The 24,470-nt window shown below is 37.7% G+C and overlaps 1 protein-coding gene across 3 annotated transcripts in view; it reads right to left on the bottom strand.

Moving 5' to 3' along the window:
• The window catches only part of LOC139972672 (E3 ubiquitin-protein ligase Mdm2-like), a 44,397-nt gene that overhangs the window by 8,233 nt on the left and 11,694 nt on the right, over window positions 1–24,470 (bottom strand). For all 3 annotated transcript variants that reach the window (XM_071979198.1, XM_071979204.1, XM_071979229.1), the window contains 9 exons: window positions 13,358–13,432; window positions 12,457–12,590; window positions 9,011–9,063; window positions 7,693–7,748; window positions 6,347–6,584; window positions 5,654–5,820; window positions 4,813–4,959; window positions 2,763–2,855; window positions 107–275 (listed from right to left, as the gene is read on the bottom strand). In XM_071979198.1, the coding sequence (XP_071835299.1) occupies window positions 107–275; window positions 2,763–2,855; window positions 4,813–4,959; window positions 5,654–5,820; window positions 6,347–6,584; window positions 7,693–7,748; window positions 9,011–9,063; window positions 12,457–12,590; window positions 13,358–13,432 (1,132 nt within the window). The remainder of the gene's footprint in view (window positions 1–106; window positions 276–2,762; window positions 2,856–4,812; window positions 4,960–5,653; window positions 5,821–6,346; window positions 6,585–7,692; window positions 7,749–9,010; window positions 9,064–12,456; window positions 12,591–13,357; window positions 13,433–24,470) is intronic.

Here is a 24,470-nt window from a genome sequence, read left to right on the forward strand (position 1 = left end):
GATAAGGGATTCCTGTACTGATGAAGACCGCAGTAGGCTTATACTAACAGTCAGTCCGCGGTCGGTCCGTCAGTCAGTCAGGGGGGTGGTGGTGGGGGGATCTTACCTGGAGCTGACATGGTTCTCTTCACTGGATACCCTTGATGGTGCAACCGCTCCCAGAGTGTCATCCTCTGTTCGTCTGGTAACCACCCACTCCTAACAGCCATACACCTCACACAATACCTGCACAGGGGAGTATTCCTTGTGTTACACTCTGTACATCTCCACTTATCCTGAAAAGAAATGGAATGCAGGCTACATCACTGAAGGCTGACATGGTAGGGACATTCAGAGAAAGTGTATCAACTCAAGTATACTTTGCATTTAGCTAGCATTTAGTATGTAAATGAAGTATTTATATTAGCTACGCTTATAGTAGTATGAAGTGGTATATAAATGAAGTATTCATATTAATTTAGCTACAGTAGCTTGTAGTATGTGAAGTGGTATAAACATGAAGTATTCATATTAGCTAGCTTGTAGTATGAAGTAGTATATATCATGAAGTATTCATAGTACAGTAGCTAGCTTGTAGTATGAAGTGGTATATACATGAGGTATTCATACTAGCTAGCTTGTAGTATGAAGTAGTATATATCATGAAGTATTCATAGTACAGTAGCTAGCTTGTAGTATGAAGTGGTATATACATGAGGTATTCATACTAGCTAGCTTGTAGTATGAAGTGGCATATACATGAAGTATTCATATTAGCTATCTTGTAGTATGAAGTGGTATGATTATGAAGCATTCACTAAGCTTGTAAGCATTCATTCAGCTACTGTACTGTATGAGGCTGTATGTACATGGTGTATTGCACGGGATAACATATGGTATTAAGTGGTAGGAATATGAAGTATTCTTTACGTAGCATGTGGTATGAAGAGGTATTCATTCACACTGTAGTGGTGTGATATGATGTATAAGCTATCAGGTGGTATGACGTGGTAGTATGTAAAGTATTCATTCATACTGTAGTGGTGTGATATGATGTATAAGCTACCAGGTGGTATGACTGGTAGTATGTAAAGTATTCATTCATACTGTAGTGGTGTGATATGATGTATAAGCTATCAGGTGGTATGACGTGGTAGTATGTAAAGTATTCATTCATACTGTAGTGGTGTGATATGATGTATAAGCTACCAGGTGGTATGAAGGGGTTTTATGTAAAGTATTCCTTCAAACTGTAGTGGTGGGATATGATGTATAAGTTCTGGTGGTATTAAGTATTAGCATAGATGACACATTCATTCACAAGCAAGTGATATAAAATGGTAGTGTATAATGTATTGGTATCTGAGCTCTCTGGTGGTATAAAGTATTAGCATATATGAAACATTCATTCAACCAACAAGTAGTATGAAGTGATGGTATATATGTAATTTAATTAAATAAATTCAGTTTTGAGTTTAGATTTGAAAGTAGTTGATGAAGTTTGGTATGTTGGGAATATTGAAAGGCAGAGTATTCCCAAAATTTTTATAGGCTCTGTCGCCATAAAAAGATGTTTCAGATAGAGGTCCTGATTTGAGAAGAAGTTAATTCGATGAGCATAACTTTACATTTGTAGGATGAGATCAGAGTATATTTGGGAGCGATATTTTTTGTAAGTTATAAGGAGAATTTTGAAATGAATGCGTTTTTGAACAGGTAACCAGTGTAATTGACGTAAGATAGGGGTGATGTGTGTGTGATGTTTGCAACGTGTGACAAGCCTGGCCGCAGAGGTTTAAATACATCGGAGGGGTTGGAGTTGGGAATTGGGTAAAACCATAAAGAAGAGAGTTATTGCAGTCGAGATGGGAAGAAACAAAAACATGTATTAAGCATTCAGTTGATGGCTGGTCCCAATATTTCATGATTCTACCAAGTTTGTATATATACCAAAGGAGGCCTTGCGGCATATTAGTCTGATATGTGCACTGAGTTGAAACCACTCATCGAGAATACACTGAGATCCCTAGCAACTGGAGATGGTTGAATTGTACAATTTCATATATTTATTGAAGGAAAAGGTACTTTGACATTGTGGAATTGAGATCAAAAATGAATGATTTCTGTTTCGAGTCGTTTATTGTTAGCTTATTGTGGATGGCCCATGGTGGTAATGTCAGCAACACATGCTTGGAGGGCACTAGTACCTTTGTTATGCTCAGATGGTTTCAACATCAAGTACAATAATGTGTGTCATCAGCATATATACACATGTACAGTATATCATGTGGTGCATGCCATTGTGAGCTTGAATAACATCGCAATAACGGACCAGTATATGTATGTATGTATGTATGTATGTATATTAGATCCTCCTGCAAGCAGGAACTCGCGAAGAAGCCTCGTTGGCTTATTTGAGCCGCAAGCTGACCGAAGTCAGTCTCTTACAGTCATATTTAACATCCATGATTATGAATTGTCAATGTATAAACAATGAAGTCTGAAGGGCCTGTAACTGAACCGTGGGGGACACCCCATTGTAAAGTTAGGGCATCTGAAGCACATCATCAATAATTACAGACTGCTTGCGATCTGATAGGTAGGAAATCATCCATTTCATAATAGATGAAAACCATTGTAGATAAAAACACTCTTTAAATAATATCAAAGAAAGCATTTGGCCATTTAACTAATCCACCAGAAAATTTTCCAGAAATTCTAGAACTCGTACTCTTCCATCTTTTTTCAACGACTTGGAATATTACAGAGACTGAGATCCTTACCGCCTCGGGGATTTCTTCGTCTGAATCGAGGGTGGAGCTGTAATCGCCTTGACGAGATTCTCCGCTATCCAAAACCTTCACATCCAATATGATCTACATCAAAACAAAAACTTTTTGAGGTCATCCAAAGTGCAAGGTGAGATGCAAGGGGTGACACTTGAAACATCACTTTTTTTTGTTGTTTTCTCAGAAGGGCAAATGATGTAAACAAAATCTGAGTAGGTGCACACAAACATCTTTTTTCCACTATATTTTGTGGATTCGATTAATATTGAATCCAATAACAAGAAACTAACTGCAAACACAATTAATTGCAACAACCAATGAAAAAAATACCTGAGATGTTGACATATTTCACAAAGTAGGCATTTCAATTGCGGTAAGACCTCCATATCATATGGCACAGTATGTATAACCATAATTTAAAAATTGAAGAATTGCTACCCAAAATGAGTTACCAAATGTGTGAACAATTCTAACGACCAATTCTTTCTCTTGTAGCTGCATGTTTATTGGAAGAGTGAAGCTAATAAAAGGTTCACTTTCTTCCGAGAAGCACTTGGAAATTCCATTGTTATTGTTTCGCGCTCGCGGTAAACTCCGCAGAATTGCGTCACACGGTGACCTGTACATTCATGAGCTTTTACGCATCAGGTTTCTGGTCAGTGAGACTCTGCTAACTTCGACATCAAATTTCTCTACATTACTGTCTCTTTCGACTAAACCAGAACCACAGTATTGTTTGTGTACTAAAGTACCATAGTATGAGCCAGTACATTTGGTGTATAGAAGTACCAATTATGTTTTCATGTACTTCAAATGTGACCTTCAAGTATATGGAAGCACCACATTGTGCACACAAAAATTTGATACAAACCCAAGCTTGAATTTCTAGTTCATACCAGAGTTCCTGATGCGTGTATGGACATGTTTGTTACCAGTTCATGCAAGTTACTGCATGTTCCAAGTATCAATGAACTTGATAGTAACTGGTAGAGTGTACAATAAATTTATGATAGAACTTGGTTCTGATTACAATAACATACACAGATTTGTTCCCCAAGGACGTGCATAATTGGCTTTGTGTTTTGAACCCCACATAGGTATCTATCAAAAATTATCTGAAAGGAGACACAAACTCATTTATCATCTTCAGTTTATCTGATAGCGAACTTTGTGATGTGGAGGACACAGTTTTCTTCTCCTTTGCGAGCCTATTTTATCACAAATCTCTGCCAACCTCCAGCAAATGAAATTCTTCTTTGTGGTAACATACACGGTGGCAGGCCTTTGTTCATCACAAAGTTCTCCCAAATAGGTAAGAAAGATCTGTTTGGGAGATATCCTAGTTTAGCAGTTACGATAAGGGAGGGGAGAGGGGGGGGGGGCTGTTGGTAAGCAAATCTGTGATGTCATATTACCAGTAGGATCTGATAAATTTACTTTCCCTTTGTTTTGCTTTCATGTATGTCTTTTTTTTTGCTTTTTCTTGGTATTTTTAAATATATTTTAAATATTTGTTTCCCTTTTTGCTTGCATATTTTCAATGTCGAATCTTCACATATTGATACTGAAACATCACTGGGTGATGTCATATTCAGCGTAAATTTGCTACCTATAACAGAGTATAAATTTTGAGATAAATAAAGATGAACACCCAAAAAATTGAAACACATAGAATTCAATTTTGTTTTAGTTGTTTCAGGGAAGTTGTTCATGACATTTATCTCTATCAAAAAGACCATCATGACAGGCACGTAGGGGCTTCCCCCTTCGCCCCCCCCCCTTGGCTATGCGCCTGCATCATGATGACCATCACATAGACCGTCATGATGATGGTGGAGTTTGTGTCTCCTTTTTAATAGTCACATCTCAACGTTCACTTTGCCGTCTGTTGAGGAAAACTTTACACGGTGGAGTTTGTCTGACGTCCTCCTTTAAGGATTATGTATACAGATGGATGAAATGACAAAAGGGTCAGAAGCTCAGAGATGTTATTTGCTTTTGGTGCGGAAAAAAAAAAGAAGAGCAAGAGAGACATTTAGTTTACCTCACTACCCTGACTTTGATCGTCGCTGCTCTGTTCCTGAGAATGGGTACCGCTGGAACTCGATACCACCTCAAACTCCCAGGCAAACTCATCCTCCAGAAACCAGAGATCATCGGAAGAATTATGAGCCTCTATGGTCTCATTGTCCTGTTGGATAAATATTGATACAGTATGACAAAGTAATGTTGGATAAATAATTCCAATTAAAAAAATTAGTCCAATTCCTGTTTTTCAACGTCCCATTCCAAAAATGAACTTCCAACATTGACTCTCTCACCTTGATAAGAAGTTTCTTCACAACTGACCAAAACTAGAAACTATTAACAATTTGACCACAGGGACAACTAGCCTAGATACTGAGCTCCTTGCAGCCAATAAGTCGCAAGTCCCTTCTTCCCGGCGGTTTGCGAGTATAAAGAGCAGGAAATGTAAATAGCCAGATGTGAAGGAGCTCCCTGCTGATAATAGGTTTATAGGAACTTTTACTCAAATCACTGAACACTTAATGAGCCAACAAAATACACAAACCTGGACACTGAGGACATGAGGACAAAATACACATGAGGACAAAAGACACATGAGGACAAAATACACAAACCTGGACACTGAGGACATGAGGACAAAAGACACTGAGGACAAAAGACACTGAGGACAAAAGACAAAACCTGGACACTGAGGACATGAGGACAAAATACACATGAGGACAAAAGACACGGAGGACAAAATACACAAACCTGGACACTGAGGACAAAAGACACATGAGGACAAAAGACACAAACCTGGACACTGAGGACATAAGACACCTGAGGACAAAAGACACATGTGGACAAAATACACATACCTGGACACTGAGGACCTCGCTGCTTTTGGATTGCACATCTTCGCCACTCGTATAGACGATACAGTACCACGGTCGTCCTCCTGCCTTCCTGCTGCTCCCTTGTCTGTCTTGAGTCTTAGGTTTGGATGCTTCACCAGATTTTTGGGTTCTTACTTTTGGTTTTGGTCCTGTAGCAGAAAAAATTTAACATGTAAAACAAACAAAAAATTACAGCATTTAGAGATAAATGGGGAAAAACCACCTACAGAAAAGCTTTTTCAGACACAGATAAAAAAGAAAGTAAAAAAAAAAATGAAACAATGTCTGCCAAATTAATATCCATTTGAGAGACATTTATCTTCACAGGTACAGTATATCCTGTCTACCATAACAGAGCTTGCCATCCTGATATATCCTAGACTGCCACATTATCTGCCACATCTGTAAAGTGCCTGCCACAAGAATCATTCTTTCCAGCGTCACAATGTCAGTCACCCAGAGAATCACACCGTAATTGAGATATCTCTTAACCTATCACACTGTCTGTCTATAGTGTGATATTCCTCTTCAGGAGTGTTCCATTCTCTTGGAAATATGCCACCGAGAATCACACGACAGAATTTCCTGTCACCTGTCACAACTGCCAGTCACCCCTATATCCTGTCAAGTGTCACCCACCATCCCTCCCATCAAGGAACCGTCTCGATAACTTACGTTTTCTCCTCCTGGTCTTTTGTTTCTTCACGGATGATGGTGTGGAGGAGGATGAAGACAGGTTTCTCTTGGCAACACCTTTGCTGCTTTCTCCGTATTTTATCAATCGAGATGAAACTCTCGACGTTTCAGCATCGCAGGGTTTCGTGACTACGCTGACCCCATCTGAGCTATCTTTAGTTTTTATTGCACACGCCCCGATTACCTGTTCATTATGTACATCCTGCATATTCGGCTTCTAAAATGAAAGGAAGAAAAAAACAAAATATATAGATATATGAATATATATATATATATATATATATATATACATATAAAAAAACTAAATGTTGTTTCCTCTTGCATTCTATCTACGGCAGTGAATATCTTGGCAAACTTCTTTTCCACAAAACTTAAGTACAAACACGAGGGATGTAAAATTTGATAGCTATCCAGGCAAAAGAAATTACAAATGACAAAAACAAATATATAAATACAATACATTTATCAAGGATTTCCTGAGACATTGCAAATCCACCTTCCTGATTTCACAGAATCCACGTACCCAAATGTTGCTAAACTATTTTCTAAAATGAAGACTTAAGGCAAATGTTGGGAGGTAGACTTCTCAAAATGAATATCAAGCACAAAATGAAGCAAAATAGGAACACCCCCCCCCCCCCCTAAAGCAAAACAACAGAAAAGAATCAGCAGTCAAAAGACCTATTTTTTGTCTGGTCATCCACCAGCACCAAAGTTTCACGTTTTTCTTTGCTGCGTGAAGCGTGACTGCGTCTGACTCACCCTTACCGTTAACTGAATCTATTCACCTCTCGATGAACTCTAGCAGTGCATACCAACTAAAATGTTTTTTCCTTCAACTTTTGAACCCTCGGTTCAAGCCAAGCAGATGTAAATGCAATCGATAGATGATGAGTAGCTTTGCTTCTACGGAAACTTAAGATGTACTAATAATTTAATGATGAAAATAACGCTAGTCGACATGAACAAATGATGTTATTCATGCAGATTATTAATTCTTCGATATAATATCGTTGCAATATTCATCAAGGAAGGTCTTTTAAAACGATGATAGAGAGACAGACAGATAGAGAGACAGACAGATAGATAGATGCCTTGCCATGGCATGAGCTTTGCATAATTGAACAAAGATAATTATTTGTGCCATCTTTCCTCTCTGCAACCAGCCAACAGTAAATACAGGCGGACAAGTTTGTCGAGACTTGTAAGTGAGCGCAAATACCATTTCTTTGTTCGAAACTACGAGTCAAATCACACTGGGGTCTGGAATTTAAAATACCAATTGGCAAATGTGCTAGAAACTGTTCAACTGATTTAAAATTTACCTGAACTGAATGATGAGAGAAGGTGAAATAACAGCTGGAGTTATGATCTGGATTGCCTGATGGAAAGAAAAAAGATATAAAAATTAAGGACACCTAAAGTTTTGGAATGTTCTCTCGTTTTGATTTACAAGATTTCTTTGTCATGTCAACTAAACTGAACAGCTACTACAACAACTACATGAACAGCCCAATTAAAATTGTTAGTTATGCATGAAATTTCCTTTAACATTTTATTGCTGGTAGAGCAATAGCCATTTGATTAGGGCCCTGGTATTCAAGCTTTTTTGCTTGGTATCTGCCCAACTTTTACCTTGCTCATGTTGGCAACCCAGCTTCTAAAGTGATGATTGTTATGGCCCAGGCAGAGGGGGTCCATGGTAAGGAGGTATCCACTCCGCTTTGAGAATATGTTTATATGACTAAGGGGTGCTTAGTTTATTCAAAATTGGGGATATTATCTTCTTGCTGGATGCTTTAACAACACTTCACCAAAAACAATAGGGTTTTCATTGACTTACCACGATGCAGCATCCATTTTGGTAAATTAATGCACCAAAGCTCCAAACTATCGTTTCTTGGGCTCTAGTGTTTACAAGCTACCGTAGCATGCCTGACAAAAGAAGGCAACATTGCTACAAGATGATGACCGAAGTTTGGAAAAGCAAGGATCTATAGCTGAGGCAAGAATCTCATGCACCATTGAGGTCAGGTGGCAAGTACCAAAGAAATTGACATTATACTTCACTGATTTTGTGGCGACTCTTTTCTAAGAACGAGATCAGACTACCGAGTGAGATGAACTCGCTCTTATTGTACAGCTTCCTGGCCTTGTAAGCTTTTCATTTACTGAATAACGACTTCAACAACTGAAAATTATGCCAGTTCAAATCCTGCTTCAGCCAAAATTTCCTTTTGCTTTTTTCAAAATATTACCTCACAATCTCCATGGCGATCGAGAATAACATAAGCTTGTTATTAAGGGTCACTGACTGTCACACCGGGGTTAGAAGACACAAATTCAAAAAGAGTATAAAATTTGAGAAATTTATCAGAATGATATAAATAATGCTCTCTTCTTTCGGTACAATCTCGGGTGATCTGTCGAGTCTGGAACCTCCAGGTGGGATTTGTTCAAAAATTAAACTTTTTAACTAAACGACTTCTAACATTATAAATGTCTCTTTCTTGCAAAACTGTGACATAACAACGACGCTACATTTCTGCCTGAATTCACCTTTGTACTCCAACTCCAAAGCTTGATTACCTGTCATACAAAGAAAATTCACAAAAAATGAAGCATTTATAACAACCCACTCACCTGGCTTCTGTCCAGGTATCGGTAAAACTATCAAATTTTCAAACAAAAGACGCCTGAGGAGGAGGAGAAAAAACACACGATTACAATAAGAATACAGGTAAAATATCTTGATCATTTCATGAGCGTAGAATGGAATGAAATTTCTTTTTCTTAACAAATTTCTCTCGAATACCTTCATGTTATCAAGATTTTTACACAATCCTTTTCTACCGTTCAAAATGTTGAATGATGGTTTTTTTGTTACTACTTTTGAACTGCGATCATTACTTCATTTTGTTTTAAGTACACTTGACTATTACTTGGCTTGTTATCCCATGATAACCACACCAGGGAATACTTTATCCAATATCGCATTGCAAAATACTGTGTAAAAAATCCAAAGAGTCCAAAAGATATATCATACTTTCTTTACAAATGAACTGCTCTATTTTATCATGAACCGCTCTATTTTATAAGACACACAAACTTCAGAGCCCTCCAAACTCTGACACAATTTTTAACACTAAATTATTCCCTGCTACATATTCATATATATGCATATTCATGTCTTTACTGTAGCTCTGTACTTCTTCTATGAGTGCTACTTCACTGTCCAATACGATGTTTTATGTTCCTGTTGTATCAACATGTGGTTGGTTTACCTAAATCTATTCATATTCATATATGCATATTCATGTCTTTAGCTCTGTACTTCTTCAATGAGTGCTACTTCACTGTCCACTACGATGTTTTACGTTCCTTTTGTATCAACATGTGGTTGGTTTACCTAAATCTATTCATATTCATATATACATATTCATGTCTTTACTGTAGCTCTGTACTTCTTCAATGAGTGCTATTTCAATGTCCACTACGATGTTTTACGTTCCTTTTGTATCAACATGTGGTTGGTTTACCTAAATCTATTCATATTCATATATACATATTCATGTCTTTACTGTAGCTCTGTACTTCTTCAATGAGTGCTATTTCACTGTCCACTACGATGTTTTACGTTCCTGTTGTATCAACATGTGGTTGGTTTACCTTACTCTATTCATATATGCATATTCATGTCTTTACTGTAGCTCTGTACTTCTTCAATGAGTGCTATTTCACTGTCCACTACGATGTTTTACGTTCCTGTTGTATCAACATGTGGTTGGTTTACCTAACTCTATTCATATTCATATGTATTCATGTCTTTACTGTAGCTCTGTACTTCTTCAATGAGTGCTACTTCACTGTCCACTACGATGTTTTACGTTCCTGTTGTATCAACATGTGGTTGGTTTACCTAAATCTATTCATATTCATATATACATATTCATGTCTTTACTGTAGCTCTGTACTTCTTCAATGAGTGCTACTTCACTGTCCACTACGATGTTTTACGTTCCTGTTGTATCAACATGTGGTTGGTTTACCTAAATCTATTCATATTCATATATGCATATTCATGTATTTAGCTCTGTACTTCTTCACTGAGTGCTACTTCACTGTCCACTACGATGTTTTACGTTCCTGTTGTATCAACATGTGGTTGGTTTACCTAACTCTATTCATATTCATATATGCATATTCATGTATTTAGCTCTGTACTTCTTCATTGAGTGGCACTACTTCACTGTCCATGACGATATTTGAAGTTCCTTTTGTATCTGCATGTGGTTGGTTTACCTATCTATTCATATTCATATATGCATATTCCAGGGATGTAAGTGCAGCCAAAAAAACAAACCGGAAAACTATTCGGAGACCCCGGGTGAATGCCGTCCTAACACATCCTACTCCTAGCTCTGACTACTTACACACTATCGTTATGTTAGGCTAGCTCAGAAGTATTAGCGCTAACACATCTTACCCCTAGTTCTTACTACTTACACACTATCGTTATGTTAGGCTAGCTCAAAATTACGAATACGTCGCAGCGAACTACGGAATAAAAAACAGTCTCACATTCGAATGTGATCACAAATATCGACTTTCATATGCGTATCCCGTAGATTTCCGCCGCTCACAAATACCACAAGCGTTAATTCCGAAAGTTATGTCGAGCACCAGCAGTTACGAAGATATTAATTAGCAGTCCAATCAACGTGAATTAGGCAAGGTTTTTCAACGACAGAAATGAGCTATGGCGATTTGAAGTTCGCACGTACGCAACGATATTCACATGGCACAATGTTGTACAGTGCAATGCGATGATGCGAAACAGGAATGGTATTTTGATTGATCGATGAGTGAAAGTTGAAGTTAGCTTGCTGCAACGGGCCAGGCATTTTTGCCGCGTTGTGTCTTTGATATTCGAACAATTTTGTGGAACTTTATTGCACCTAAAAAAAAACGGATTTCCGTAAAAATACGGAAGACTTACATCCCTGAAACAAAAAAAAAACGGATTTCCGTAAAAATACGGAAGACTTACATCCCTGATATTCATGAATTTAGCTCTGTACTTCTTCAATGGGTGCTAACATTTAGTTGGTTTACCTAAATCATAGCATACCTCAATACAATGATAATATTTTGATTTTGAACAGGTATATGATTGTGCAAGTGTTGTAGCCATATATGTTTTGGGATTCATTGTCAAGTTTGAATGTTAATGAACTTCCTGAAACCAGTTCTTCGACAACCTGGTTGAACTTTGGTTCTCTTCACCAGTGTGTATTGTCCTGTCTGATGACTGGACAACCATGTTGGTCAGTGCTCTGGTATATTAACACCCACACACACAAGAATGAGACATGTTACCATGGTAATATGGATCACATTTTGCTGCCAATATTGCTCCAACATTAAACAAAGAGAAAGAAAAACAACATGCCAAACATGATGAGAAGATAAAAGGCAGAATGTGAGGGTTGTGGGGGTAAGAGATTTGTCATATTAAAAAATATTTGAAAATGTTTTTTTTTCTCCCTAAAAAGCAGAAATTGCATCAGTGACTTACAGGAAACGGAACAAACAACACTTTGGTTAAATAAAAAAAAAAATAGCCAGTACGGATGAAGTGACCTTGCCAGCGGAATCAAAACTAACAATTTCATATTGATGCCAGCAAAATCTGTGATTCATGGCATGATTCTCTATAAAAATTACATTGAATTAATTTGTAAAATATCTTGCTTATATTGCATTCCTGCCTGTCCGGTAAAAATATCCTAAATAATCATTTAGAATGATTGGCAAACCGTGTCGGAAACAAACTATATCGATCAAATCAAGTCGCAAAATAATCCACACTAAAAAGGAATGATGTAGGCACTTTGGATGGTAGAATGAGAAGGGCATTGACAGGAGGGGCCGACCATAGAGGGCGCACAGTGCTAAAAGGTTACCAGTTCATTCTAGGCACGGTAGAACGAGAGTGCTAAGGCTGTGGGGAGACAGGTAAGCAAGGAACGAAGTAAATATGTATATATCACTGTTGGATCACAATATTATGTACAGAGGTTATTTACTTCGCATCCTGTATGGTAAACATCGACACCCCAAACACGTCTCCGAGCGGATCATTGTTACAGTAGACCTTCTTAGGATCGTCCTGGTCAAACAGACGTCTCGAACTGATGTACTTAATCAGGAGGGACATTACCTGAAAGAGACAAAGAAAGTAAGAACCTACAATTTATAAAGGATCTTTGAAAGACTTGATTGGCAAGAGCCCTCCCTGAGTGTGGTATCTAAATCTCTGTTTTTTTCTCTCTCTAATATTGGCAAACTTGTGCTTGGCCCAATAAAAAGAAGCAAATTCAGTTTACTTTAGGTTAAGACAGACAAGATTAGGCTTAGTAATACTGACAGAAACCTACAACCGCAGGTATGCAAACAGTTGCTTCAGAATTGTTTGACTATATCGAAAGGAATAATAAACTGCAACCTGACTCAGATTTTATGAACGAAAATCGAAGCACCAGTGTCAATGTGATATCATTTTAGACTTGCTTTAAGTATACCGTGAAGTAAATAAAAAAAAGCTGACACCAAACAGGATTATCCGCAGTTACGAAAGTGTTCTGTCTAATTTCACAGCTACTCCCTGTTTTTAGAAAGTCCTTTCTTTGACTGTCTGTTCATCCATTCATTTAAAATGTGTCCAAAGTCTGTTTTCATCTTAATTTTGCCTTGCAAGAAGTTCATGCTAAGATCCAAAAGCCTAGGCCCCTCTTACTTTTACATTTACATACAAAGGCTCTTTGCAGTATTCTAGATTCTGAGCAGTTTATTCACCTTTTTTTTTCTTTCTTTGAAAATAAGTGTTACTGAAATGCCAATTGGACTGATGGTGCAGTGGTTTTAAGTGGTCCACTACATTATCTATGTTTAATCTTTATAGCGATCCTTTAGAGTATCACATCTTACCTCCTGAGCTGTAAAACGTGGTCCTTCTGCCCCAACGCTCTTCAGCAACTTCATAAATCTATCTTTAGGTTTCACCTTTAACAAGAAAGAGCGAAAGAAAATTTGTTGTAACAAAATATCTTGAAAAATATGAATTTCTGGACAGTCAAGTTGATCAATTGCATTGGAATTTAGTATCAATTGGTACAGAAAATGTACGTACCACTGAAAACAGTGCAAAACTTTATCTAGCATTCTAGCAGATAGCAAATGGCTGAATTTGGTCACAACAATACTGCAGCTGCAAATTTGTAAACAATATGAGTTACTAGAAAGCACATCTTGAAAACATTTTAGGAAAAATAATATTTATGTACACCTTGAATTGCAATAGAAATTTAGGAATAGGAATTTAGTATCAATTGGTACAGAAAATGTACGTACCACTGAAAACAGTGCAAAACTTTATCTAGCATTCTAGCAGATAGCAAATGGCTGAATTTGGTCACAACAATACTGCAGCTGCAAATTTGTAAACAATATGAGTTACTAGAAAGCACATCTTGAAAACATTTTAGGAAATATAATATTTATGTACACCTTGAATTGCAATAGAAATGTTTAAAACGAAACAAAAAAACAAAAATTTCACTGAAAACATAAATTTGGTTTTAAGTATTTGCAGTAGCTGTTAACTCTTGGACTGATCAATGAATGAAAGCTGTCAAGACTATGGTACTTCAATGGCATAATACTTAAAATTCAACGGAACCAGCTGGAAATCATCAATCATCCATTCTCTGATATTGCCGTAGTGCACAGTGATCAATTGAAAACTAAATTCAAAACAACAAATTTATGAGAAAGCATCTTTGAACTTTTCTGATCCAAGCATTGGAAACTTTGAGCTGAATTTTAGTGTGGAACATGTATTCCAGGATATGGCCACTTCCTAACTTTGTTGGCGAAGTGAACAATCGAGCAATTCCTGATAAAAGGATACTTTGCAATACATTGAAAAGTAAACAATCTACTGCTTGCTTTCATATTTTAACATGAGTAATGTATATATCTATATATTAGAAATCAATGTGTAGCAAGTGGTATGACAGCTATATCATATTGCATTAATAAAGATCAACACACTAGAAAAATTCCACTACAGGACAGGTTTCGTCCTTTGTGACTCATCAGGAGAAGGTAGGAATCGAACCCCAGACCTTTGTGTCGGGGTTCCATGAAACCATGACCAAAACACTTTGCTCTTTGAGAGATACATACATAGTTTTCACATTTTGTTAACTGCTGACCTTAAATAATAAATAACCTTTGACCACCACCAAAAACAGGGATTTGAACTCATTTATAGGGAAGCCATATGTCAAATATGAAATCATGTGAACTTTCCTATCTTGAGATATTGTGCTCACAAGGTTTTCATGGTTTGACCTCTGATGACCCTAAATGGCGTTTGACCTACACCAAACTGTGTACTCATTATAGGGAAGCCATATGTCAAATATGAAATCTTGTGAAGTTTCCTATCTTGAGATATTGTGCTCACAAGGTTTTCATGGTTTGACCTCTGATGACCCTAAACGGCGTTTGACCTACACCAAACTGTGTACTCATTATAGGGAAGTCATATGTCAAATATGAAATCTTGTGAAGTTTCCTATCTTGAGATATTGTGCTCACAAGGTTTTCATGGTTTGACCTCTGATGACCCTAAATGGGGTTTGACCTACACCAAACTGTGTACTCATCATATTGAAGCCACATGCAAAATATGAGCGCCAATAAAGTTTCCCATCTGGAGATATTGTGTTTACTAGGATTTCAAGTTTTGACCCCTTGTGACCTTAAATGAACTCTGACCTACACTTATTTGTGGAAAAAATCAATACTACATTAGACTATCCAACCATGCATACAGTACATCAGCTCCTTGGATGTTCAGGTCCTGGAGATACAGCATTTTTGAGATTTTTACATTTTGCCTTCTGCTGACCCCAAATGACCTTTGACCTCCACCCAAAATAATATGGCTTTTGTACTAATTATGGGGAAGACCCATGCTAAATATGAGAACTGCAAAGGTAACCAGCCGTGAGATATCGTGTTTACAAGCTAGGGCATCAGATACACAAACACACATGCATACCCACACACAAATGTATGCCAATTTGACTGCATCTGTTACTTGTCTGCCTATAACAAGTAACCAAGAAACAAATTTGTCAAAGTAAATTAAAACTAAAAGCTTTCTTAAGTTTCTGTTGCCACAATTCATTGATGGAAAGTTGCAAACATGATGTAACTCTGAGCCACATGTACGTTGACATCACTTGAAACTGATAATGATACTGCCAGTGTTAGCTATACAGTACGTATGGACAGCAATAACCAGTACGGACTTGTTACCTAATAATGTGCAATACGTAGGCAGACCCCACAGGAACCCATCAGGTGAACTATTGTGTAAGTCACATCCAATAACAATGGGAAGTTTGGGAGCAAAGATTACCTCTTCACCAAAGGTTGGAATGTGAGGCAGTTTTATTTAAATCCTAGAACGTACCCAAAGATTTGATTTTCTTTCATTTTAGGAGCCTGGTTCAACTCAGCATTGTTAATGGAATTTGCTTCAGTTATGTTTTGGAAGCTTAAATATCTACAGTAAGTCTAACTGTGACATGTTCTGTTGACCAAGCAATACATCAAATTCAAACTGAGTAACTGTAGAGACAGTTTGTCTAAATTGTCAGACTATCAATGACTGCTGTGTAGATTGTACTTGGTCAACTAAACGAAAAAAGTCTAGGAAGTTTAATTTGTCAACAAACTGCAGAAAATGTCAGAAAAGTGAGAAACCAAACGAATAAAAACAGAAAGGTGTCTGAGGAGAAAGATGAAGGAAGAGAGAGAGGAAGATGGAGCAGAGTCAATTAGGTTGAGTGAGGAAGTATGAAATGTTGAAACAGATAAAAGGCCCTGAGGAACAGAGGATCAACTCCTCCTCCCCCCCCCCCCCCCCGTGTACTGTGTGACTGGTAAATTTGTAATGCAAACAAACCTCAACTTCCTGTTTGGATGATACCAGCACAGGGTCTAATACCTACAGTAACAACATGGGGGGCTAATTAATGTAAACACACAGTAGTTCAAAATCAGTTTATCATAAGTTAAAGGCGCAATAGGAATATAGGATCACAGATATGCAGATCGGTACTCCGTAGTGTAAATTCAGCCAAAGAGGAAGGGTTTGGTGGAATCCTTTTAGAAAATTTAATGACTGGACATGACATACGGCACAGTAGTCAGGAAACAGAACACAACTATTTGATATGTGGCAAACATTATACCAGGAAATCAACAGTAATTAAAGGCATTGAAGACTCGCCCCAAAACCGCGTGCGGTCATCTGAAAAAGTTAACTTTCTGTGCTTGCAAGTGACGTTTTGTTCGTGTCGCTACAAAATGCAGACAGTAATGAAACGTGATACCTTGTTATCTTTAGCTGGACCTGAGATGTCCATCCCTGTATCGTTTGTATACTGTGCTGTGGGTATTGACCGCAGTTGCATGTACTGACTGTACACTAGTGTCTAATTACCGACGGTAGCAAGCTGTATGTGTATTTTCTGGGATCGATGGTGGTGTTTAACACTTCTGTTACACCTCATTCGAAACTAGGTCAAATTACCGGCATTAGACGTTTCTTTTTGCGCGAGTCTTCACACCCTTTAAAGCACAGTTACTGTGTAATATATATTATAGTACACTTTATATGTAAACAGTAATATCCTAAATAACGGATGGAGAAAATACTTTTGGTGGGTCACTGGATTTGTTTAAAGACAATGGAAAATTTATCAACATTTTGTAGCGCTTGCCAAGGGGTCAGTATGTTTTAGAGCTTGCCAAGAGGGTCATTATTTTTTTAACATCAAGTCAAAAGTCTACTTAATGATGACTTATATGTAATTTGCATATTTATCAGTTTGCATAATTAGCATTTAATCAATATTAAAGGGTGAGGTCAGGTGGGTTGTGGCTCGGTCCAAATGGAGGATCATGGGTTATTTTGGGAAGTTTGTGTCCAGCTGCTGTCCGAAAAAAACTGCCTCAACTGGATTATGTGACATAACAAGCTTTATGTGCCCTAGAGTAAAACACAACACTGTACTTACCTAAAGTACCATCATATGACATGATCATAACTGGGTTGCATCTAAAATAACAAACTTGTACATCGCTTAGCCTATTGAGTAGCCTCTTCAATATACCATACAGCCCTCTTTATGCCAGAGAGAGAGAGAGTGTTCTCACTTTGTAAGCTGATGAACAAGCTGCTGGTACTGGGAATAATCTGACCTGTATTTTATTATTTAACCATAACATTATGGCGAGCAGCAAAATTACTGATAAAATATGCTCACCTGTAAATAGCACTTTTCCAGCAGAATGTACTGTATGGCCTGGTTGTCTAAGTGACAACCAGAGGAAATCTTCAACAAATTTGCCCTGCTAGCTGTGACAGTGGGAACTCTAAAACAATTTAATACGCAAATTGATGCAACACTTAAGTACTACACTGTGAGATACTTTATAATAAGAAAAGTCACCCAGATAGAGCATGGACTTGAAAAACCAAACAACTTGGTCCACTTTCAACCCTGATCCACTCTCAACCCCGATCCGCACTCAACCCCGATCCAATCTCAACGCCGATGCACTCTCAACCTAGATCCACTCTCAACCCCGATCCACACTCATCCCAATCCAATCTCAACCCCGATCCACACTCAACCCCAATCCTCACTCAATCCTGATCCACTCTCAACCCCGATCCACACTCAACCCTGATCAACACTCAATCCCAATCCACACTCATCCGATCCAATCTCAACCCCGATCCACACTCAACCCGATCCACACTCAACCCCGATCCACTCTCAACCCGATCCACACTCAACCTGATCCACACTCAACCTGATCCACACTCAACCCCGATCCAATCTCAACCCTGATCCACATTCAATCCCGATCCACACTCAATCCCAATCCCCTTACGTTGGAGCACCTAGTGACTGTAACCTGGAATGATCCCGATTCATCAGGTTACCTCAAGTGAGTAGCACTTAGTCACAAGTCTTAGAATTGATTCTAGGCATGATTAGGTTCAGGTTAAAGGTCATGATCATATTCAGGTTAAAGGTCGGTGAGTAGTGATTTACACTACTAACAGATGATCACATGATCTCAGCTAGAAAGCCCAGCATTCTTTCATCCATACACAAAGCCCAAAAAAACTGATACAAGTTTGTCAAACATATTCACAGAATACTGCCTTCATTGTTCACCCCTTTATTTTGTACATCTCTTTATCAATAGAGACTGAAGTCTTGTGTTATAGATACTGTATGTTACCACTACTGCATACTGTACCTAAGTAGATGCACCAGTTTGATTTGAGCCTGTCATGTTAATACAGGCTTATTTATAAAACTTTGGCATGACACAATTTACTAATGAGCTGTATTCAGAAACATCACTTATACTAATTGTTTGATAGAGGTAATTTGAACAGGAACAGGCATGAATTTGTCAAATCCAAGCTGAAATGTGACATCTACCAGCCCACATCCTGAATGTGAACAAGTCAAAACTTGATATCTAATCAATTAGTATTTACTGTACTTTTTAATCCATAACCTCTCCCTAGATACCTTAACATACATTGATCAAGATATGTTGCCAAACGTTTGCACTGTAACAAGGTTACGAACAACTTTAGGAAACTTAGTACCTTAAAAGTTCATCAAGGACTTAAACATACTCAGTATAGGCCCCAAATTATAGCACGCTTATAATTGCTAGAAAGTTTTCAAAAAGGACTTTCCTGGAGATCTTTACTCTCTAAATTGTTCTCAGACCAATTTTAAGGAACGCACAAGATGACTGAATGTCCCAGTGAGGAAAATTTTCTCGAACATTGTAATAAAAACGTTTAAGAATTTTGACCAATGGTGACCATATTTGAATATCTAGCATATTTGGGGCCAATACAGCATACATTTAATTACTACAGTAAAGTCTACAGTACAGTGTGCAGAGAACATAGTGACTTGCTGTATTGCATAACACAATGGACAAACCTACACAATTTTATGGTAAATGTAGAACATTTTTTTTTTTATGTACTAAACTATAACCGGGAAGAATTCAGTGCTTGTCATTTGCAAAGCAATTGTCACATATATATATAATCATACTAATAATCAGCAGTTATTTTTACGGCGCTTAAGCGACCACAAATGTGGGAGAAACCCGCAAGGGCTAATGGATTACAACTTACGCGTCGCTACCAATTCAACAATTGAACTCAAATTTGGAATCTTTTCAATTTAGAAAGTCATTAGATTGCTCTTGGATGAGAAACCCACCTTACTATGACCCGGCCGGGTATCGAACCTGGAACCTCTCAATTGCTAAGCCTTATTGCTTCAAATGCCACCGCCTTTATCCACTCGGCCACAGCACCGGTACACATATATCTTCATTTACTTGGTTACAGTATGAATACTATGGGTTTGTGTCCACAAAACTGCTGCAAAATCTTTGATATGCTTTAATACAATTCGCCATGTCAGAATGGTATTTCGCTCTCTAGCGAACCGGATAAATTATTTCCATGTATACAGTAGTTATACAGTTTAAAAATTTAAGACAAATTCAAACCTGGCAATACTGCCATACATATTAAACGCACACTATTCTTCCAGGGTGCACCTCAGCTTTTCCTTTAAAAAAGCCTAGTCTCTAACCTACTGTACAGAACATGTACAGAAATGGTACTGTACATGACACAAAGTGCACAGAAATATATGCTTGTTTTGAAGTTCCCAAACACATCTTACCTTAAAAAGTAGCATCCATTTGTGATAAATATCAACTCTTGAAATTTCCTTAAACTGTGAACACTACAGAACGAGTAATTTTCTCTCGTAATCAAGCTTTGAAAACACATGCACAGTCAATTCCAGCCTCAAAGCTTGTCCCCTCAACAATGAACCATTTAAAATTCTACGGTAAATTTAAAATTTGAAACCCTTCGCAATGTCTGGGATTACTTTTGAGCGGTGAGAATATTTAGAGGACTAATAAATTTTAAAGTTGAACATATTTTTAATTCTTCACATTGGGACCATAAAGCATCATTGTTTATCCTTCATTTTAACTGACAATGCATCAAAGACATAGCTGGGGAATACCCTAATCCAAGGATGAGATCATGCTCTGAGGACACAAAGCAACCGCATGGGCATATTTCAATGTTCACCCAAAATGGCCTCTCATGTGACTCACAGTCTAGACAATGCTGGCACACTCCATATTCCAGAGCCAGAGCATGTTGAAACACGAATTTATGTTTTCACCAGTCTCCACAGATGAAGCTTCCATTTAATTTGTGGGACATTCAACCCAAAATTTTGCAGCTTTACATTAATGTGTAGCAGACAATAGAACACATTAGCCATAAGCTTAGACTGTGAATTCAGTCATACAGAAGGTGGTTGTGAAATATATTATGTATGCCTTCATTATGATGTAAGGAAGCTTGGACGTTCCACTGTAGGAAATAGAATAGCATACTGTAGGCGCATTGTTCACGCATATGTCACATACCATGAATGCATGGAGCTCTGTGACAGTTTCCCGTGCATAATGAGTGCCAACTTAATCAGCTATAGTCATACATGTATAAAGTCAATGCCTTTTAAAGGTTGTTGTAATCATATAAAACTTGCATGTAGACTGTACGGAAGTCTGGAAGTGCCACACATGAAATTAACCATGAACAATGAAGGCCTCTGTATTACACATCTCTTTATGTATGTCTTTGTTCACTAGGTTATCCCACAAATTACAGTAATTCACATTTCAAGATTTCATGTCCCAATAAAAACTTAAAAGTGTAAGGATGAAATGTCTTTTTGAAAATGACATATGTGTGCAGTTACTGTAAGTCCCCAGTTCAAATATTACATCACTTCAGGATAATTTACTGGTCAGTATACAATTCCAATGTACTGTACCAGATAATACAGTACACCCTTCTTAGCTGTGTTTTCTCATAGCCAGAAGAGAACTTTTCTTCTGTTCCCCCTCCTTCTCCCTTCCCCCCCCCCATCACTCCTCTTCTCATAGCTCTCTTCCACCCTTTCTTCTCCACACCTTCTGTCTTTGTCCTTCTCTAGTTTATTCCCTACCCCTACCCCTTCCCCTTAATCTTTTCTTTGTCCCTCCGCTGTTTATCTCCTACCTCTCCTCTTCCCCTGTTGGTTTCCTTCTTTCTTCTCTCCATCCCTTGTCTACTAATCCCTTTCCATCTATCTCTTTGGGTTCACCATGCTCATTAACCTGTCTGTATTCTGTGCATGTTTTTGTCCCTTCTGTTAATGTTACTTGTCATTAAGCCTTTGAAGAAGATCCTGCTAGGATCGAAACGTCAGGCCAACTTACTTTTACACAGCCAGAAAAGATATATAACTATGAAAACTAAAAGAAAGAATGATGTTTAATGTATTGTGATAATATTTCTCATAATAACAAGTTTATTTTTCACTTCCAGCACAGATAATAATAATAATAATAATAATCAGTTCTTATATAGTGCAACTTACAATAAAGTCTCGCCGCGCTGTACAAAAGAAAGTGAAAGATATGTACACAATATACAATAAGAGTAAACATAACAATTATAACAATGAAAACAGGTGTGTCTTCAAAACAGTTTTGAACATCTCCACAGACACAACATTCTTTATGTTGAGTGGGAGTTTATTCCAAAGGAGGGTTGAGGAGTACTGGAAAGGTCGCTCGCCATAAGGTTTAGTGGACAGAGGGTGCATAGAGAGCAATGATTGGGTGCTAGAGCAGATAGAATTATGAACAGACTGACTGGGTGATTTTTAACCCGAGATCTCTACACATCACCTCGTACTGTAAGCTATTGTAAACATACTGAATATATGCTACTACATGGTACATTAATATATCATGGTACTTGTAGTACTTGTAGTACCATGCACACAAATATACATCTACTGCACTGCTTTGTGGTACTGAGTATACCACTGCCTACAAAGTATCATATGCTGTGCAGTAATACGGTATGTAACATTCATGTCGTACGGTACTACGTGCTATGGTACTACTACATACTAGTAACGTATAAGACCTACATCAGGACCTACATCAAGTATGACCATTACTTGACATCTAGCATATTTGCCTAGCTACACTATCACTGTTTTGATGGTCTCCCATACTTAAAGTGTACTGTGTTTCATTTATAATAGATACTGTACAATGTACATAGGTTGATATCTACAGCAAATACTAATTAATCTTGTCTGCTTTAATATCACTAATTACAAGGTCAGCTGACTCTACAGTATTTATACCAAATATGCTCAAAGGTCAAATAATGGCCATGAGTGAATCAAATTCTGCAACAAGTACTCTGCTATTCTGTCAAAGCATCTGTTTAATTCACTCTTCTTTGCAGTAGTAATAGTCTAAGTGATCCTTCCTCTGTGTAAAGTATGACCATGATTTGGATTGACAGTCAGAACTTCCAAGAAAATACTCTACATAATATATTTCGCAATTTTTCTAATATGGTAACATTGGGGCCAATACCGATCCTGGATTTTACACAGCTCAGAATCATTAAATTGTGGTGGCTACATTATTTCCTACATACTGTAGATCATATGATATATATCTGATAATCTCTTCTTCTTTGATTTCAAGTAAACAAGTATTCTAAACAATATTAGGAACATACCAGAGCCAATCAAAATCATCAAAACTTGCTGATTTCATCCCTGTGCATGTTCCAACTTGTCATGACGAGGTCACTGGAATCCTGGTTTGTTGTAAGGTTCATTCACCAGTCAACAATTTTGTAGCACCCTTCAACCGGTCTGCTTCACTACACAACAACGACTGTGCACGTAGATATAGCTTCTCTAGGAAAATGACTTCAAGTTTCAAAAGGGTGGAGGAAACAGTTGGATGAAACAGGTGCAAAGATGCTTCTTTACCCATCCCCACATGATGTACTTTATTTCTCTCTGTAAGCAACAGTACCATCGGAGTTTGCCATAATCCCACAAATGACTTGGTTTCAAATTGAGTTGAACCATAATAGCATGTACTCACAAAAATAGCATACTCTCTCTGTATATATATATACATCTCACTGTCAGTTCACAGTGAAAAATATGAGTTTTGCTACTTGCAAAATTCAATTTCGGGTTCTCTCTACCGAAGAAAATTGATAGTCTGATGATGCATGCATGATAGAAATATCGAAAGAAGGAAATTGAATATATATTCATGAATATTCATTCAAGGATAATGAATATTTATCTATCCCAGCATGAATTACTAAATTGTACCTTTTTTTAAATTCCAATGCTTGGTGGGAGTTAATTAAGACAAACAGTACCATCTGTCCTCTACCTTACAGCAACCGATGGGCTTGACCGTCTGAGACATTAATGTTTGTGATATTGTGAATCCTTAAAACTTAATGGCATTGAAGACTCGCCCCAAACCGCATGCCGCGCTCTGAAAAAGTTCACTTTTCGTTGCTTGCAAGTGAAGTTTTCTTCTTGTTGCTACAAAATGCAGACAGTAATGAAATGTGATACCTTGTTATCTTTTAGCTAGACCTGAGATGTCCATCGCTGCTATATGTACACTGCGTTGTGGGTATTGACCGTAGCTGTATGTGTTGACTGTACACTAGAGTCTAATTACCGACGGTAGCAAGCTGTGTGTGTATTTTCTGGGATCGATGGTAGTGTCTAACACTTCTGTTACACCTCATTCGAAACTACGTCAGATTACCGGCATTAGACGTTTCTTTGTGCACGAGTCTTCAAACCCTTTAACGTCACAGTCTTTACCCAGGCTAGTGGTACTGTACCTAGTACAGTGCTGATCTATGAATACTAGTTACATGTAAATTGCATTTATCTGTTAATATGATTTACAATAATAGTTTTCTTTAGTTCTGCAAGGTTTAAGCCTGCAAGTATACTGTATATGTTCA

Source organism: Apostichopus japonicus, chromosome 1 (genome assembly GCF_037975245.1).
Source record: "Apostichopus japonicus isolate 1M-3 chromosome 1, ASM3797524v1, whole genome shotgun sequence".
NCBI classification, from domain to species: Eukaryota; Metazoa; Echinodermata; class Holothuroidea; order Aspidochirotida; family Stichopodidae; genus Apostichopus; species Apostichopus japonicus.